The sequence below is a fragment of the Mus musculus genome, chromosome 8 (assembly GCF_000001635.26).
Source record: "Mus musculus strain C57BL/6J chromosome 8, GRCm38.p6 C57BL/6J".
Classification (NCBI taxonomy): Eukaryota; Metazoa; Chordata; class Mammalia; order Rodentia; family Muridae; genus Mus; species Mus musculus.
This window is the reverse complement of record NC_000074.6, coordinates 79,692,302-79,710,467: the sequence shown is the minus strand read 5'-3', so window position 1 is coordinate 79,710,467 and position 18,166 is coordinate 79,692,302. Positions and strand designations below refer to the sequence as shown.

The 18,166-nt window shown below is 37.3% G+C and overlaps 1 protein-coding gene across 2 annotated transcripts in view; it reads left to right on the top strand.

Annotated features, from left to right (window-relative positions):
* Abce1 (ATP-binding cassette, sub-family E (OABP), member 1) overlaps positions 1–18,166 on the top strand; it is a 28,299-nt gene that overhangs the window by 1,273 nt on the left and 8,860 nt on the right. For both annotated transcript variants that reach the window (NR_152614.1, NM_015751.2), the window contains exons 2-10: positions 1,916–2,045; positions 3,149–3,234; positions 7,367–7,464; positions 8,577–8,694; positions 9,216–9,353; positions 9,486–9,555; positions 9,786–9,882; positions 11,032–11,121; positions 16,923–17,044. Coding sequence is in view for 1 of the 2 variants with exons in the window: in NM_015751.2 (NP_056566.2) it covers positions 1,943–2,045; positions 3,149–3,234; positions 7,367–7,464; positions 8,577–8,694; positions 9,216–9,353; positions 9,486–9,555; positions 9,786–9,882; positions 11,032–11,121; positions 16,923–17,044 (922 nt within the window). In the remaining variant the exon portion in view is untranslated. The remainder of the gene's footprint in view (positions 1–1,915; positions 2,046–3,148; positions 3,235–7,366; positions 7,465–8,576; positions 8,695–9,215; positions 9,354–9,485; positions 9,556–9,785; positions 9,883–11,031; positions 11,122–16,922; positions 17,045–18,166) is intronic.

Sequence of the window (18,166 nt, the reverse complement as noted above, 5' to 3'; positions counted from 1 at the left end):
TATAAATGAAACAACAAAGACAAAAATATGTTTCAGAAAAACATTCTAAGTGTTTTCAGATCTTTTTGTATTCCTAAAAGTTTTTCCTGTAATAATTCCTCTTCAGGTGTCTTTCTATTGGAAAGAAGGGAACTAACTCCATTTCCATAATTCTTGGAAATCGGGAGGTTGCACAAATTATGTTTACCTATGTAACCGTTATCCAAAGAATCTATATTTCTTTTTCTTAAATGTAAAATAATTTATTTTATTATTTAAATCAATTTAATTAGCCACCTCTAGTATATTTCTGTTCCCTATAAATATTACTTATTATAGGCTCTTATCATAGTGAAAGATTTATTCTCTGAAAATACTTTCATTTACTGGGTACTTTGTAGAAAAGCATTTTTTATTTGTATTGGAATGCATGGTTTATTAGTTTGTTTGCTAAAATAGTCAATTTCTTTGACGAGTACATGGTTGGTTTGGGGTTTTAAGTAAGCTTTAGAGGTAAAGTAAAATCATTTAATTTCTAAGTTAAACTTAGGAGACCTGTATCAGTTTTTAAAGAAATGACTTTGTCAGCACAACAGTTAAGGTTTTAGTTTTTGTTGATTTGGTTTGTTTTTCATTACTATAGCTTTGCTCACCTCTACCAAAACAAAGTAGAGCATTTACCAGTTTGAAATGAAGTAGTCTGGTAGTCTGTAAATGATGGAAACCTTGAGGTCTAAGAGTGTTCTTAGGGAGGAAGAGGAAATAGTGTAGGACAACAGTGAGGAGCAAGATTGCTTCTGTCCCTCCAAGTCTAATCATACGAATGGCTAAGTAAGTTGTGGGTCACAGATAAAGTCAGCATAGTATCTTTGCCGATGGATAGTGTTGGCTTTTGGCTTTTTCTTCAGATTTAGAGATAAACTAGACTATGAAGGCACTGTTAGAACTTAATCCCTTTAGTCACATGAGGGAGTTAATGTAAATACACTAAACCAAATATTATAAAGATTGTAAATTTGATCTGATCTTAATTCTCTATAGGCGTTATATAGAAAAGTCTTTAAGACATAGTAAGTATGTATACAACATTGCTACTACATAAAAACCTGGGCTGTAGCATGATGCTCATAACTCTAATAAGCATTTCCCACTTTCCATCAGTAGTAGTCATTATAGTCGGTTGGATAAGAAAATAAGTTCATGGCTGGGCAGTGGCGGTGCACGCCTTTAATCCCAGCACTTGGGAGGCTGAGGCAGGCAGATTTCTGAGTTCAAGGCCAGCCTGGTCTACAAAGTGAGTTCCAGGACAGCCAAGGCTACACAGAGAAACCCTGTCTCGGAAAGATAAAAGAAAATGAATTCATGATTTTGGTGTGGGTGTGTTCATATATAATTTGGTTTATAGATTTATATTCATACAATGGTATCAGTATTAATCATTGAGGCCTCATATAATTTTTTAATCTGTCATGTATTTTCCATTCTTGCTGTTTTAATATTCCTGATTATTTTTTCCAAAAAGAGCTTTGGTATATATAGTTTATTTTTACCCAAGAGATTTAATTGTTTATATAAATTACAGAGAATTAAATTTCTTTGATATTAACTTTTTATTATAAAAACTGAGATAACATACGTTATTTGATTAGGTCTTTTGTGACTTAGTGTTTTTGAGGTTTTTTTTTTTTCTGTGTATACATTAAGTATCTTTCTAGGAATTTTTTGTGGTATTTTAAGTGGCACCTGTTTTATAATCTAACTTCGCTGTGTAAAATTTTGTTTTCCAAACTAAATAGATTATTTTTCTGTTTCTAATTTTTCTTTAATTTTCCAAATGAACATAGGAACTCCATATGATGTGTCCTCCTTTTATACCCATAAATTATTTCTCAATATTACAGAATTTGCTATAATTTTGTTTGTTTTTCTTTAATAGAAGAACTGGATATTCTTTGTTACAATTATGGCAGACAAATTAACAAGAATTGCTATTGTCAACCACGACAAATGCAAACCTAAGAAATGTCGACAGGAGTGCAAAAAGAGTTGCCCTGTGGTTCGGATGGGTAAGTGGCTCTGTCGGCATCCAAGAGTAGAAAGCAGCTGTAGAAGAGCAGATGGGTTTGGAAGCTTCCTAGGGGCTTAGCAGATACTGTGATAGTTAATCACTGGTGGTTTCTTTGAGCTACAAAAGTGAGAAATTTAGAATTCTAAACTTTTATTGATTTTAAATTATCCTTTTGAAAGGAATTATAGAATGTAATTGTTAAGATTGTAAAAAGTCAAGCCAAAGTTCACTGTACTCCTTGCAGTCCTGCAGATAGGTGAGTCAAGGGGAAGGATTGCCAGGGTCCTTCCATTAGATGTTGTTTTAAGACAGACATTTTGTGGGGTATTGCTAGGTTTTCAGGATGGAGTAAATGTAACAATTCAGAGGTGACAAGTTGTTGACCGTCTTCAGTGTTATGTTACATGACTGCTGCCCCGTAGTAGTGACCTTCTAGACTTACCAAGTCGGAAGAGAACCTGTAGGTATTATCTGTTAGTATCTCCCATGGTTTTCAGAAATTCAGTCATTAATGTCTCAAATACTGTACTGAATTTTGTCTGTGTACTAGAAAAAAGCATAGCTTTTTATGGTTTCATTTACCTCACTGAAATAATTTATTCCTTTCTATGGTGTGCCTTTCATTGCTAAGACATGCTTTCTTTGGGAGGGGGGTGTTGGTTTTTTTCAAGTAGCCCTGGCTGTCCTGGAACTAACTCTGTAGAGCAGGCTGGCCTCTGCCTCCCAAGTGCTGGGATCAAAGGCATGTGCCACCACTGCCTGGTGACATGATTTCTTTTATAAGGCAGCTAGTGAATGCATAGCTCCAGTTGCATCCAAAGCACCAAAACCAAACTGAAGCCAGTCAGCTTACTCATAATGTTGTTTCGGGGTTTACCATATTTTTACTGGTATTGGACAAAATACATTGGCCATTTGTTTATTGCTTGATAAGAATACATAGTTGATAAACCTGGATATTTAATTCAGAATCTGTCCTACCAAACTCTGATTTAAATCATTATCATTGAAACTTTTGTGTGAGACTTTGAAAGGGGTACTTTCTAAATGGCGATCTTAAAAGTATTCTAAAAGATAAAGGAAATTATTTGTCTTTGCCAGGAAAATTGTGCATAGAAGTTACACCCCAGAGCAAAATAGCATGGATTTCTGAAACTCTCTGTATTGGTTGTGGTATTTGTATTAAGGTAAGTGATATTTGTTTGTTGAGTCAAAAATAGAATGTGAAAATTTTTAGGACTTTAAAATTTTTTAAAAAGACAGAAGTATAGGGTAGATAAATTAAAAAGAAATTTAAGAAAGCAATCTTCTTAGAACAGTATTATTACTTCTTTAATTTAATAGACCACTCTGGCCATCTTAGAAGTCACACTGTAAACCAGGCTAGCCTAGAACTCAGAGATTTGCTTGACTCTGCCTCCCAAATGCACCACCACCACCCGCCTAAGTTTTTACTTTTGTTTATTTTGTAATCTTGAGTGTGTGTACATGTGTGTGTGTTCCTGTTTGGGGACGCCTGTGCCACCGTGTACATGTGGAGATTGGAGGACAATATGCAGGTGTCAGTTCTTATACACTGTAGGTTCCAGGGATCAAACTCAGATTATCTGATTTGGTGGCAAGTACCTTTACCTACTGTACAATCTTAGTGGTCCACAAACCAAACTCTATTTATTTATTTATTTATTTTATTTGGGAGTTCCAAAGAACTTTAATGGTAGTTTGTAAGATGTTAGGATTCTCTAAGCCCCTCTCTTTCTTTTGAAGGCATCTAACATAAAAACTATGAGGAGAAGTAAGTGTATTGGGCATTTGTTAGGGCAGGAACTCCACAGCAACTCTCTTCTCTTGTTCCTGCTGAGGTGGGTAGTTTGGGATCTGTTATTCCTTGGAGATCATGTAGACTCTGAGGTCCATCACATTCAAAGTCATACCTGAAAATGAGCTTGGCAAAGTGCCTGTTGAGACCAGTGTCAGTCCCAGCCCAAAGATGAAAGAGGGAGTAGTTCTGCTATTGAAGTCACAGGAGACAACCCAGTTCTCATTATAACCTAGAATAGATGTCCTTTAGACCTCCCTCCACTGTTTGCTTCACGACCTTCTTGATGTTGTCTTAATTGTGAGCTTTCTCCAGGTAGCAGCAGGTCAGGTCTACTATGGACACATCAGCAGTAGGACTGTGGAAGTCCATGTCAGTGAGCTTCCTATTCAGCTCTGAGAGGACCTTGCCCACAGCCTTGAAGCCAATGTATGCAAAGATGATGTTCTATCATGTCCATCATCACAGTTCCCCAGAGGGGCCATCTACAGTCTGGGTGGAATGATGGTGTGACTATAGTTCTGAGTTCTTCAGTGATACCAAAGTTGTCAAGGATGACCTTGACCATGGGGACTAAGCAGTTGGTGGTGAAGGAGGGATTGATTACTGATGCTCTTGAGTGAGTTATTCATCCTTATGGTTAATGCCCTTCACAAACACAGGGGCATCAGCCTTTTCAGCTCCACCCTTTGAGTGGGCTGCAGCCTTCTCCATGATAATCAAGGTACCTCAGCACCAGCGTAACCCTGTTGGTGCTGGTAGATCACACTCCTGAAAGATGGACGTGGCCTTCCTGTCGAGAAAAGTTTCCCATTCCCAGCCTTGACTCTACTGTGTAAAGTACCATGGTTATAATCACACTGGACATTGGATTGCATATAGTTGACTTCAATGATGAGATCATTGATAGCAACAGTACCCATGTTGCATGTTACCAGAGTTGAAGGCAAACATGCAGTCCAGGCATCCAATATGGCCAGATCTGTTCACTCCAACCTTCACCATCATGTTTCAGGGAAAAGGCTGGCACTGTCTAAGAAGGTGCATCTGTCTCTGGACCTGGGAGGAGCAGAGAGCCCAAAAGCACACCTTTAAGAAGTTAATGGGTCAGTGAGATGTCCTGGAAGAACAAGTCTGGTTATCTGAGGTCAAACTGAGGGACCCACTTAACTGTAGAGAGAACAACTCCACAAATTTGTCCTCTGACATCCACTTGATGCACCATGGCATGCACACACAAACACAAGATCACACAAACACAGACACACTGTCCAAATAATGCACCGTGCAGACACACTAATAATAATTTTAATAATAATAATAATAAACTTTTAAAAACAAGTAATCATCATATATAGCTAGGTAAAGATATTTCTAACTAGGTTATTTCTCTCTGTTGAGCTTTTTATTATAAAAAAATGTAGCACATCTTTTCCAGAAATTTTTAGAGATAACATAACTGGCATTATAGTTTTTCAGGTTTATTTATTTTCTTTTTGAGACAGTTCTCTGTGTAGCTCCAGCTGACATAGAATGTACCATACCTGTCTCAAATTTTAAATTTACTACTCTTAAGTAGAAATACAACTAAAATATCTTAAATTCAATCTAAAAATGTTTTACTATATCTCATATATGTATCTATTTATCCCAATAGTATAATTTTAAACATCTTAAATTGTTACATTGAATAATTGACGTTTGACTTATAAGTCATAAATTTCCAACTTAAAAGAAAGATTTAACAACTGATAAGTTATTAGATTTTTTTTGTTTGTTTATAGTCCAATATAAAAAGGAACTTACTTCACCAAAGTTTGGAAACTTCCCTATAAATCGTTAAACATATAAGCCATGGGTGTATTATATTTGTTTTTGAAACCTTATTCAAGTATCCAGAAAATTTATATGGAATCTGGAAATAGTTTTTCCTATTTTGAAAAGCATAAGCAGGAAATATTACTCCGGGCAAATACTGACTAATCCTTCTTCATGTGTGCCTGCCTTTATGCAGGGTGTTAGGAATCTGCTGTGAACATTACAGTATCATCTGTTCTATTTTGATTTTGATGCTATAAGAAATTAATATTCTAAAGTTTTAGATGTCTATCTGAATGCCTAAAACACCAGTTAAATAAACTCTTGGTGGTGGAGCAGAAGGGAAATATATGCATCCTGCACACTGACTAATCCACATTACTTATAAATGGTGTGGGTTCCTTTTCCAAGTCACATAAGAGTTTAAAATCACCTGTAGCCTGCATTGATGAAATGAGCAGAGTACACAATATAGTTGTAAAAATTTAGTGGTATGGCTAGGGGCAGAAGTTACTAGAAAACAATTTTTTTTCTTTAATTTGTTTTGATCTCAGTTTGAAGTGAAGATTCACTGCATTCTCTCTGAATGAGTTTCTTCAGTTCCCTGAATTCATCTACTGAGCAGAGCTGTCATCTGATCTTGTCCTTTCTGGTCATGCCTATCATTGTCTATTCTTTATAGAGATACTTTTCTAGCCACATTACTGTTGCCTTTTTTTTTCTTTAACGTGCATGTGTGCATGGGTAGATATGTGTATGAAGGCCAGAAGTCACAAACCAGGTGTCTTGTTCATTCATTCTTGTTTTATTTTGTTTGTTGAGACGGGGTTTTTCTGTGTAGCCTTGGCTGTCCTGGAACTCACTCTGTAGACTAAGCTGTCCTCAAACACTTATAAATCCAACTGTCTCTGCCTCCCAAGAACTGGGACTAAAGGTACTCAACCCTTTCCTTTTTTTAAAAAGAGGGTCTCTCACTAATCTTGATTATTGACTTCCCAGCAAGCCCTATGGATCCCCCTGTTTCTACCTCCAGCTTTGAAATTTTAGGAACACACTGCCATACCAGGCTTTTCACATGAGTGTTGGGGATCCATCTAAGCTCAATATTACACACCTGAGCCGTCACCCCAGCCTTCAGGCTCCCACTGTTCTTAGTGACATCCTTATACTTGGCCATTCTTGTTCTGGGGACATTTGTCTGATAGTCAAATACTACAATGAGTAAGTTCTGTTGATGTTTTCTTTTTCGATATTAATTTATTTTTAGCCTTGAAACATTCTTAAGTTAGAAGGATGAGTTATAACAGAAAAATAATAAACTTTGATTCAATATATAGGCTATCTATTGGCAGGATAGATATAACCCTCTCCCCCAAATAATAAAATCAAGACACCTTAAAAGACTTTATCTTTAGGAAAGAAGCAAACAAGGACAGGAGTAATTTAAGGGAAAAAAAAAAAAACATCTGCTATAGACAAATTATGGAAACTATTGAACAGTGTTTAAGTTGTATCAATCATAAAGATTATTAAATTTGTGTATACAGCTATTATCTTCAAGGAACTTGATTATTTAAGTAAATTATTTCTAATATTTGTAAATTTTATGCTTGAAAGATTTCAATAATATTGTTAATTCATCTATCATAAATTAATATGTGATTCTTTATTTTAAATAACAGAAATGTCCCTTTGGCGCCTTATCAATTGTCAATTTGCCAAGCAACTTGGAAAAAGAAACAACACATCGCTACTGTGCCAATGCCTTCAAGCTTCACAGGTATATTACTCTTTACTTCAGTCAAGGGTAAAATTCCCTGAAGGGTTTTCAGAATATGGATGAAAATGATCTTGCGCATCTACCAAAAAGTAGTAGACTATTATAAAATACAAGGTTAATTTATATGTCAGCAGTTGCCAGGCATGGTAGCAGATGTCTTTAATCCTGGCATTCATGAGGCTGAGACATCTCTGAGTTTAAGGCCAGTCTAGGCTACATAGTGAAATCATGTCTCGAAACAAGCAAAAAAATGGCAGCAGTTCATTCTAGTTAATAGTTGAATTAATTTTTGAGGGACTTTAAAGCAACACAAATGCCCAGTTGAGTTGTGTTGTGAAGATACAGAATGTCTGGAAGGTAAAACCCCTTAAATTATTCTAAAATATGATCACAGTTGACAGTGGTTCGTAGTACCCTTACTTCCGAATAATCTTTAAAGAAAGTTGCTTTGGTTTTAGTCATCAACTAATGTTATGTCCCACAGGAAATGCTGTACTGACTTGGACCTCATTAAATAACTAGGTCCTTAATGCTTTCTGGCTTTTCAGGATGGTATTTCTGTATTGCCTTGGCTGTCCTGGAACATACTCTATATAGTCCAGGCTAGCCTTGAACTCAGAGACCTGCCTGTGTCTGCCTTTTGAGTGCTGGGATTAATGGTGTGCACAGCCTAGCCTCACTGCTTACTTTTATCTGCTGAATATTAATATATTGAATCTGAAAGTCTAGGTTTTATTAATTAAAAGGTATTTTCACCCTGCCCGCTCTTAAGGAGCCAACAGCAATAGGAGATTAGGGGGAAAAAGACAATGTGGTATTGTACCTGCTGTGAAATTTTTACCAAAACATTTAGTGTGTTAAAGATGAGCCTTAACTATGAAGAAAAATGTCATTTTTGATAAAGAACTGGATAAAGTTATTCATTATGGATACATTTCTAACAATTAGTTTCTCTTGGCTGTTTTCTCTCCACTAATAGCCACTAATGCTTAGCATATATTTCTTAGCTTATTAATGGCATACAAGTGCTTTAAAATACATCATTTGGTTGTTGTGTATCTTTTCCATGTAATAGCGAGTTGTTTTTGTTTTGTTTTCCTATATTGTAATAGGTTGCCTATCCCTCGTCCAGGTGAAGTTTTGGGATTAGTTGGAACTAATGGTATTGGAAAGTCAACTGCACTAAAAATTTTAGCAGGAAAACAAAAGCCAAACCTTGGAAAGTATGATGTATGTATTAAAGATTATGGAAATTAATATGTCTGGATCTTTTATGGATTTTTTATGAGAGTGATGGGTATACTTTTTTTCAATGTTCTTTTTTTAAGTTAATTTATGGAGTTGAGTTCAAAGGTGTTATACATCCCAAGTTTGGTTTGGATTAGTTTTTGTTTTTTAAGACATGCTGTTACTGTGTAGCTTCAAAGGACCTTGAACTCAGCCTCCCAATTCTGGTTTACACTGCCATGTACTGATGTCATTCCTGTTGTTGTCATTTGTGTGTGTGTGTGACAAGTCTCATGTTCTATCCCTTCAAAATAAAAATGTTAGTGTTGCTTACCAGAAAATTCATAGTTCTCTCAAACTTTTGAGTTAGTATGCCTTGATTTGAAACTAAGTCTGCTTCCAATCTTAAACTAGAAGTCCTCTATTTAGATATATGTTTAATTTTATTTAATATATGTAATTTTATTTAGGAACTGTCCCCTTTGTATTTTTATCTTAAACTCACATAACAATTGTATTTCTAGGATCCACCTGATTGGCAAGAGATTTTGACTTATTTCCGTGGATCTGAATTACAAAATTACTTTACCAAGATTCTCGAAGATGACCTAAAAGCCATTATCAAACCTCAATATGTAGACCAAATTCCCAAGGCTGCAAAGGTCAGTTTGCTTATAGATAGAAGTTATAGATTGTAGATTATTGGTAGGACGATAACAATTCTATCAAAATAGACTTACTTTACTTTGTGAAATTTTTGAAAGGAATATAGTGATAATTTTCTATTGTGACAGGGGACAGTGGGCTCTATTCTGGACCGAAAAGATGAAACAAAGACACAGGCAATTGTATGTCAGCAGCTTGGTAAGTATTGAGGACATGCTTTTAATAAACTGCACTTAGTCATAATCTTCTTGATGGGCTATGGATTGCCAAATTAATGAGGAAAGCTTTAGTAATTATTTTATTATTATACTACACTGGAATATCTATCATTCAGACCTAGAGTCATGACATCCAGTGTGCATTATGCCCAGAAGAGGTGAAATGGAATTTATAACATTGAACACAATGCTTCTGATTATTCTTTGTAGATTTAACTCACCTTAAAGAACGAAATGTCGAAGATCTTTCAGGAGGAGAGTTGCAGAGATTTGCTTGTGCTGTCGTTTGCATACAAAAGGCTGATATGTAGGTTACTTTACACTTTTTGTGGTTCTCAGTCTTTGTGAGTTTAGATTTGTAATACTGCTAATTCAGCAGTAATCTTGAAAGGAATAATTAATAGAGACTTTTAAGTGTTTAATTTTGAGGTGATGTGTTAAAGCAGTTGTATTGCCATGATCCACTTTCCCTTTAGTAAGTCCTTTGCTTTTTTTTTTTTTAATTAATTTTTTTTTTATTATTATATGTAAGTACGCTGTAGCTGTCTTCAGACACACCAGAAGAGGGAGTCAGATCTCATTACGGATGGTTGTGAGCCACCATGTGGTTGCTGGGATTTGAACTCAGGACCTTTGGAAGAGCAGTCGGGTGCTCTTACCTGTTGAGCCATCTCACCAGCCCAGTCCTTTGCTTTTATTAGTAGTTATTTATACCTTACATAAAACTAAAGCTTTCTGTAGACTAGTTAGTGTCAGAATGACATGATTCTGTGAAGGGGACATGGAATTAAAAAGGCTCGTCTCCTTCCTGCTTACTAATATTTCCTCCTCTCAGATACTTATTATTCCCATATTTTTCCATGTTATTGCTCTAGTGTATAATCAAGCCCTGTCTTCACCAAGTATCCTCTGACATCCTGTGCATGAGAACCCATCTGCTTTAAAGCCTTTGGACTTGAGCCTATTAAGACAATGGCTCCTTTGGGGCCAGCAAGATGGCTCAGCTGAATAGGGGGGGTGACACCAAGCCCTACCACCTGAGTCAAATTCCCTAGACCCACAAAGTTTAGAAAGAACCAACACGGGCAAGTTTTTCTTCAACCTCCACATGCAGATAGTGGCACCCCTCAACACACACAGTAAATACGATTTAAGAACAAAAAAAGCCCTTCAAAGTCATTGAGACTCTATCAGAATATTTTTTTATGATATAGTACCTATTAATAAGTTAGTCCAATCTTCAAAAGCTCTCCTCAAATTTGTAGATAGACATTTCTGCATTTTGGAATTATTTTCTTTCTTCCTTCTGAACAGAACAGAATTTTACCATTACAAGTAGCCTTCCTTCTTGGTATATGAAATTTTTGTTCTGTTAAATCAGAAACCATTATTGTATTACTTTAAAAGGATATAAGGTATAGTTATGTTATTCAGACTTGCTTTTTTTTTTCCTTAGTTTTATGTTTGATGAACCTTCTAGTTACCTCGATGTCAAGCAACGTTTAAAGGCTGCCATTACGATTCGATCTCTAATAAATCCAGATAGGTGAGTATAAATCCAGTATGTTTCTATTTTCTAATGTTGAGGACATTTTGCAGATGTTTAAATATTAAACATTCTTGATTTCCATCTTAATCATTTATAGTAACCACCAGAATTTTTCTTCCTTAGAACAAAGGTTTTTAGTGCAAGATTCACAATTGTTACCTCCAGTTCTATGGAAAATACTGTTTAAACGTGAATGCTTTGGAGTCATGTGTAAATTTTGTGTATGTTCTTGGGGAAAACAGCCTTAGTTTTTACTAAATCTTCAAAAGTAAATCACAATTTTATACAAACACAAAAGACTTCTTAACAACTTATATGATGCATTCACAAAACCATTTGTTGAATACAGTACTTTGTAATTTCCGAAGTTTCTTAGTTGATCGTTGCCCTGATGCTTCTGGTAGCTTTATTGGGTCTTTAGGTAGAGTTCGTATTTTGTTGGGGCTTTAGAAAGGATTTATATTTTGCAGTTGAAGGAGCTTATAAAAGGCTTGTTACTTAGTGATCAGTCTTAAAACTGTCATGTGTAGAAACAAATAACAATGCACTTGGGAAGACTGTGCCCGCAACTCGTGATTATGTAAACTTTGTACAGGTAAGAGTACCAGAAGCAGCTGTCCCTAAACTTACACAGCATACATACACAACATAAACAGCAAGATAGAGTAGTAGAACTCCACCTGGCATTCTGAAAGAGCCCCTCAAATAGTAAGTGAGAGTTGTAAAGTATTCAAAACGTGGAGATTTGAAATGTTCAAAAGCAGAAATATCTAAAAAGCAAATGTAGAGAGGGCTGTGGAGAATGTGTTCCCTGCAAACATGAGGACTTGAGCTCAGTCCCCAGAATGTTAGAATAGGCCAAGCACGTATGTAAGTATGTATGTACTGTAAGGTCAGTGCTGGGGAGGCAGAGGCAGAAAGATCCCTGGCTTGCTGGTCTAGCCAATGACTTCCAGGTCCAGTGAAAAAATCCTGTCTCCAAAAATAAGGGGGAGAAGCCATTAAAAAGATATGAATGTTGGCCTTTGTCCTCCATGAGTACACACATGTACATAGTTACAGAGATGCACCTACACTCAGAAAACTCAAACATACACAGAGGGAGAGAGAAAGCACAACGTTACCAACTTGCTGAACTAATGAGATGAGTTAGGAACAGCACTCGAACACTAAGACTCGATTTCACAGTTAGTGGCTGTAACTGAGGAGATGGCATTGAAATATAAGGGAGATTTGAAAAATGGTGATTGTAGTAAGAAGACTATTTGATTGCTTTAAGAGTGAAAAGCAGACAAGTGGGCAAGATACAGGTAAAGATACAAGTACAGGTAAAGTCACTCGCTGCTGGCAAACAGTCCAGTAATCCCTAGCTAGCGCTCAGATCAGATTGGATGGAGAGCAAGAGCTCCATAAAGCCAGCTCTGACGTCAGTGAGCTCTGGCACGTGCTGCACACATGGTGGGGATGCGGGTTGGTGGTGGTGCTTTGCTTTTTGGTTTTGGTTCGGTTTGGTTTTTGAAGACTGTGTATCCCTGACATCCTGGAACTTGCATTGCCTTTGCCTCCTGAGTGCTGGATTAAAGGCGTGCACCACTGTGCCTACCAATGCTTAAGAAGCATGAAGGGATCGTGGCTGATAAGTTTTCAGAATTGATAAAACCCCCAACTTCTCAAACATGATTTCAACAAATGATCAGTAACACCTAGGTGCTTCAAATTGAACCTAAGAATATTAATTGGTAGAATCTTACATCCTGACCTCAGTTTCCCCTCCCCTTACTCTTTACAGTCCCTTCTCCATCTCCTTTCGCACCCAGTCCACTTCTCCCTTTCCCTCCAAAAAAAGGGAGCAGGCCTCTTCTTGTAGTAGAAGGATATCTTCTACTGAACAGGTTACAATAAGATTAGGCACAAACTGTCATGTCAAAGATGAACAAGGCAACCGGGTAGGAGGAAAAGAGACCAAAATGCAGGAAAGTGTCAGAGACCCACACTCGCACTGCAGACCTACAAGGACAGCAAGCTGTACAACCACAAGGTATAGAAGACCTTGATGAGACCCATATAGACTTGGGGATGACTGCTTCAGTCTCTGTGAGCCCTGCTTAGTTGATTCTGTAGGCTGTGTTTCCCTGGTGTTTTAGGGCCCTCTGGCTCCAAAAATGCTTCCTCTCTTCCTCCTGTGGGATTCTCCTGGCTCCTCCTAGTGGTTGGCTGTGGGTCTTTGTATCCACTCCCATCAGTTGTTAGATGAAGCCACTCTGATGACAGTTATGCTACATTTCAGTATAACAGATTATCATTAGGAATGTGTGTGTGTGTGTGTGTGTGTGTGTGTGTGTGTGTGTGTGTGTGTGTGTGTGTGTGCGCGCGCTAATTCTGTTTGGTTCTACCCTGGGTCTCTGGGTTGGGCTGCCTCTTTCCTGACCATCTGTTCAGTGTCAGTCATCGGCTGCCTCTGGTGGCCTGGGCCTCAAGTTGAACCAATCATTACTCCCACAAGTTCTGTGCCAACATGACCCTAGCACACCTTGCAGGCAGGACAGAATTGTAGGTCGAAAGTTTTGTGGCTGGGTTGATGTCCAAGATCCACTACTAAGAGCCTTGCCTGGTTATAGAAAATAGCCAGATTAGGCTCCATATCCCCCATTACCAGGAGACTTCCCTAGGGGAGTTTCCACTGTACTCGGTTTCTATATCGCATGCACCCCCAACCCCCCCCCCCCCCATTCAGGTTGTCTCTCCCAGTACTCTCTCCCTCCATCCTTCACTCACTTATCTGATCCTTCCTGCTCCTATCCCCGGCTACACCCAGTCCCACCTGCAAAATCTATTCTATTGCCCCTTTCCAGGGAGATCCATATATCCTTGAGCAATCCTTGTTACTTAGCTTCTCTGGGTCTGTGGATTGTAGCATGGTTATCCTTTACTTTTCCAGTTACCCACTTACAGGTGGGTACAAACCATGTTTGTCTTTCTGACTCTGGGTTACCTCACTCAGGATGCTCTTTTCTACTTCCATCCATTTGCTGGCAAATTTTATGATGTCATTGTTTTTAACAGCTGAGTAATATTCCATTGCGTAAATGTACCAAGTTTTCTTCATCCATTCTTCAGTTGAGAGACATCTAAGCTGTTTACAGTTTCTGTCTATTATGAGAAAAACTACTGTGAACATAGTTGAGCAAGTGTCTTTGTGGTATGGTAGAGTATTCTTTGAGTATATGTCCCAGAAGGGTATAGCTGGTCTTGAGGAAGATTTATTCCCAATTTTCTGAAAAGCCTCCAAATTGATTTCCAAAGTGGCTGTACAAGTGTGCACTCCTACCAGCAGTGGAGGAGTGTCTCCCTTATTCCACATCATTGTTAACATGAGCTGTCCCCTTGACTTGTCCAGGGGATATATGGATCTCCCTGGAAAAGGGCAATAGAATAGATTTTGCAGGTGGGACTGGGTGTAGCCGGGGATAGGAGCAGGAAGGATCAGATAAGTGAGTGAAGGATGGAGGGAGAGAGTACTGGGAGAGACAACCTGAATTGGGGGGGGAGGGGTGCATGCGATATTGGTTGGTTTTGGTTTTGGTTTTTCTGTAGCTGTCCTGGAACTCACTCTGTAGACTAGGCTGCCTCTGCCTCCCAAATGCCTCCCAAGTGCTGGGAATAAAGGGGTGCAGTGCAGTCATCTGACTCAGTTGAGGTTTTTGATCTTAGCCATTCTGACAGTTGTAAAATGGAATCTCAGGATCGTTTTGATTTTCATTTCCCTGATGGCTAAGGATGGTGTTCCTTAGACATTTGAGATTCTTCTGTTGAGACTTTTGTTTAGATCTGTACCCTATTTTTTAATTGATTTGGCTTATCAATGTCTAGTTTCATAAGTCCTTTATATATTTTGGATATTAGCCCTTTGTCAGATGTAGGGTTAGTGAAGATCTGAAGATCATTTGCCATTCTGTAGGCTGCCCTTTTGTTGTAATGATTGTCCTTTGTCTTACAGAAACTCCTCAGTTTTATTGAGCTCCCATTTATTGATTGTTTTTCTTAGTACCTGTGCTATCAGTGTTCTCTTCAGGAAGTTGTCTCCTGTAAAAATGTATTCAAGGCTATTCCCCACTATCTCTTCTATTAGATTTAGTGTATCTGGTTTTATGTTGAGATCTTTTGATCCACTTGGACTTGAATTTTTTGCAGGATGAGAGATAATGAATCTATTTGCTTCTTCTACATGCTGACATTCAGTTAGACCAGTAACCACTTGTTAAAGATGCTTTCTTTTTTCCATTATGTATTCCTGGCTCCTTTATCAAAAATCAGGTGACCATTGGTATGTGGATTGTACCTCTGGGTCTTAGATTCGATTCCATGCCAATCCGTTGTGGTTTGTATTGCTATAGCTCTGTAGTACAGATTGAGATCAGGGATGGTATACCAAACTTAAAAGATAGAGAATCAAATGACTAAGTTTCTTAATCTAAGCCCCTTTTAGTATAGATCAGATCTACTTTGATCTATGACTTTTAAATAGCAAATAATATTGTAACTCCAATAAAAGAAGAGCTAAAAGAAAAAAGAATTCATAGCTAGGTGAGTCACAACACATTTCAGTATCTAGATATTCAAGCAAATCACTGGACAACAAGACACCACACTTACACTAAGTGCAATTAAAAGATAAAAGGAAAGAAAGGTATAACAGGAGTGAACTGATCTTATGAAAACTAATGATGATAATGATTTTATAAGACTTAAATATGAGAAAGGATAACATCTTAGTCGTAACATGTGCAGTTAATCAAGCAGAAACAGTAAGTAAAACGCTTTTGTAGATGTACCAATCTGTGTGTATTGCTGAGTTGTAGAAATCTATGTGTAATGGTAGGCTGATGGGAAGAAGCCACAGAGAGCGTATCAGTTCTGAAACTACCAAAGCATGCATTCATTCACTCTTTAGTGGTATAAAAATTTTGAAGATCATATCCTCCAAAAAACAGTAAGAAATCCAAGTAATAAGCTGGAAGTTTCGTTGCATATATTGTCTATATTTTTGTAGCACAGATTTCTTGAGTACACAGATGCTGTGTTCCTAAAACATCAGAACTTTTGATTATTAAGTTAGTTCCATTTGAATACAAAAAAGGCAAGAAGGGGCTTTGAAGAGTAAGAAAAATACGTTTGCATATTGGAAAAGGTATCCCTACAGTGAATAGGAACTAAGTGGAATTTTAAAATGTGAAACTGTTGGTAAGTGACTAAGTTTAGGAAGGAAGGAGTGGCCCTTAAACATACAAAATAAAAAAATGCATTATCAAGAAGATAAACAGCAAGTTGTAATTTTTTCTGCATATAAATAAATAGTAAGATACATGAAAATTTAAAAGCTTGAAAAATCTGAAAATTTTTTGTGAGCATGATTAGTCTGTTTATACAAAGAGAACTTTATGCAGAGAACTTTATGCTAATGGTTTAAGCTGGTTTTGGAGATACGTGTAAAGTAGGTGGGGTGAGAACCAAGTCTGCATAAACGCTTCATCACTGCGCTGGTTGGTAGTTTCTGCTCTAGCAATAGATTTTTAAATCATCTTAGTCAAATATATACTGAGGAAAACATTTTAAATAGGAACATCAATAATAAGCCTTGTATAAGAAAATATTTTGTGGCTTTACTATGTTCTCTATACTTTTTATTCCATTTTCTAAGATTTACAACTATAGTAGAAAAAATTATATATATATAAATAAGAGTCTTAGCTAATGATGTTAGAGTAAATTTAAAAATAAAAATTTGTTTTGCTTTTCAGATATATCATTGTGGTGGAGCATGATCTAAGTGTATTAGACTATCTCTCTGACTTCATCTGCTGTCTATATGGGGTACCGAGTGCTTATGGTGTTGTCACGATGCCTTTTAGTGTAAGAGAAGGTAACTTGAAAACCTGTTCATAATGCTGTATATTTTTTTCTTTAATGCCTAAAAATGTATTACTGTTGACATCACTACTATATATTGCTCTAATATGTATATGAAACTGGCATTTTGTATTTTAATCATTGAAGACAACGTAGTGTATTGTAAGGCTATACACTGTTACAGAAAAGGATTCTTTTCTGAGAACTTTCTTCTGGGAGAACAGAGATCATCATGAATCTGTATGCTTTGACATCACAGTATTTGTCACCTTCAAACTTCCCTTTAGCATGCCAGCAGCTTTGATAAAACATTCCTTCAGCTCCCATCCCATTTCCGTATTTCAGACCTATCTGTAATCCCTGTCTTGTGTTTGTGATACTTAGACTCCTTAAAAATGTAACAAGATAGTTTGTTTTTAAACAAAATGAATAATTCTGAAAAGTAATTCAAAATTATTGGAATTGTATCACAGTCTAGTTATATCAATAGTTTAGAATGTGAGTGGAGAAGGAGTGATTATAACTTATTTGCATATGTTTAAGATGAATAGCTATGTATTTTAAGGGAAGCTTAGTGAGGTGGCCCTAGTTTTCTTGCCGGTACTTTCCTTTTGTTTTTGTACACTGGGCTTTTCTGTAGCCTTGGCTGTGTTGGAACTGCTCTGTAGACCAGCCTGGCCTTGAACTCACTGAGATTCCACTGCTTCTGCTTCCAAGTTCTGGAGTAAAAACAAGTGTCTTCTTGCCTGGCTCCTTGCCAATAGTCTTAAGAAACTTTTTTTAAATACAGGTTGAAACCTTTAGGATGTCTCAGTGGACAATGACACTGGCTGCTAAATAACGACCACCTAAGTTCTAGCCCCAGAACTACATACACTTTGTGGCAGGAGAGGATCTAGTTCTGAAGTTTTCCTCTTACCTCCACATGTGTGCTTTGGTGTGCACAACACACTCACAGACAGTGAACAAAAGTAATACTAAGAGAGCAATGTGGGCCTGCCGGTTGACAGTGCTTGCTATGCTAGCCTGGAGACCTGTGTTTATTCAGTTGAACTTATGGGAAAGTAGATAAAAACCTGACTCCACGGAGTTGCCCTCCGACTTCTGTCTGCATACCATGGCATGCTTGCAAACA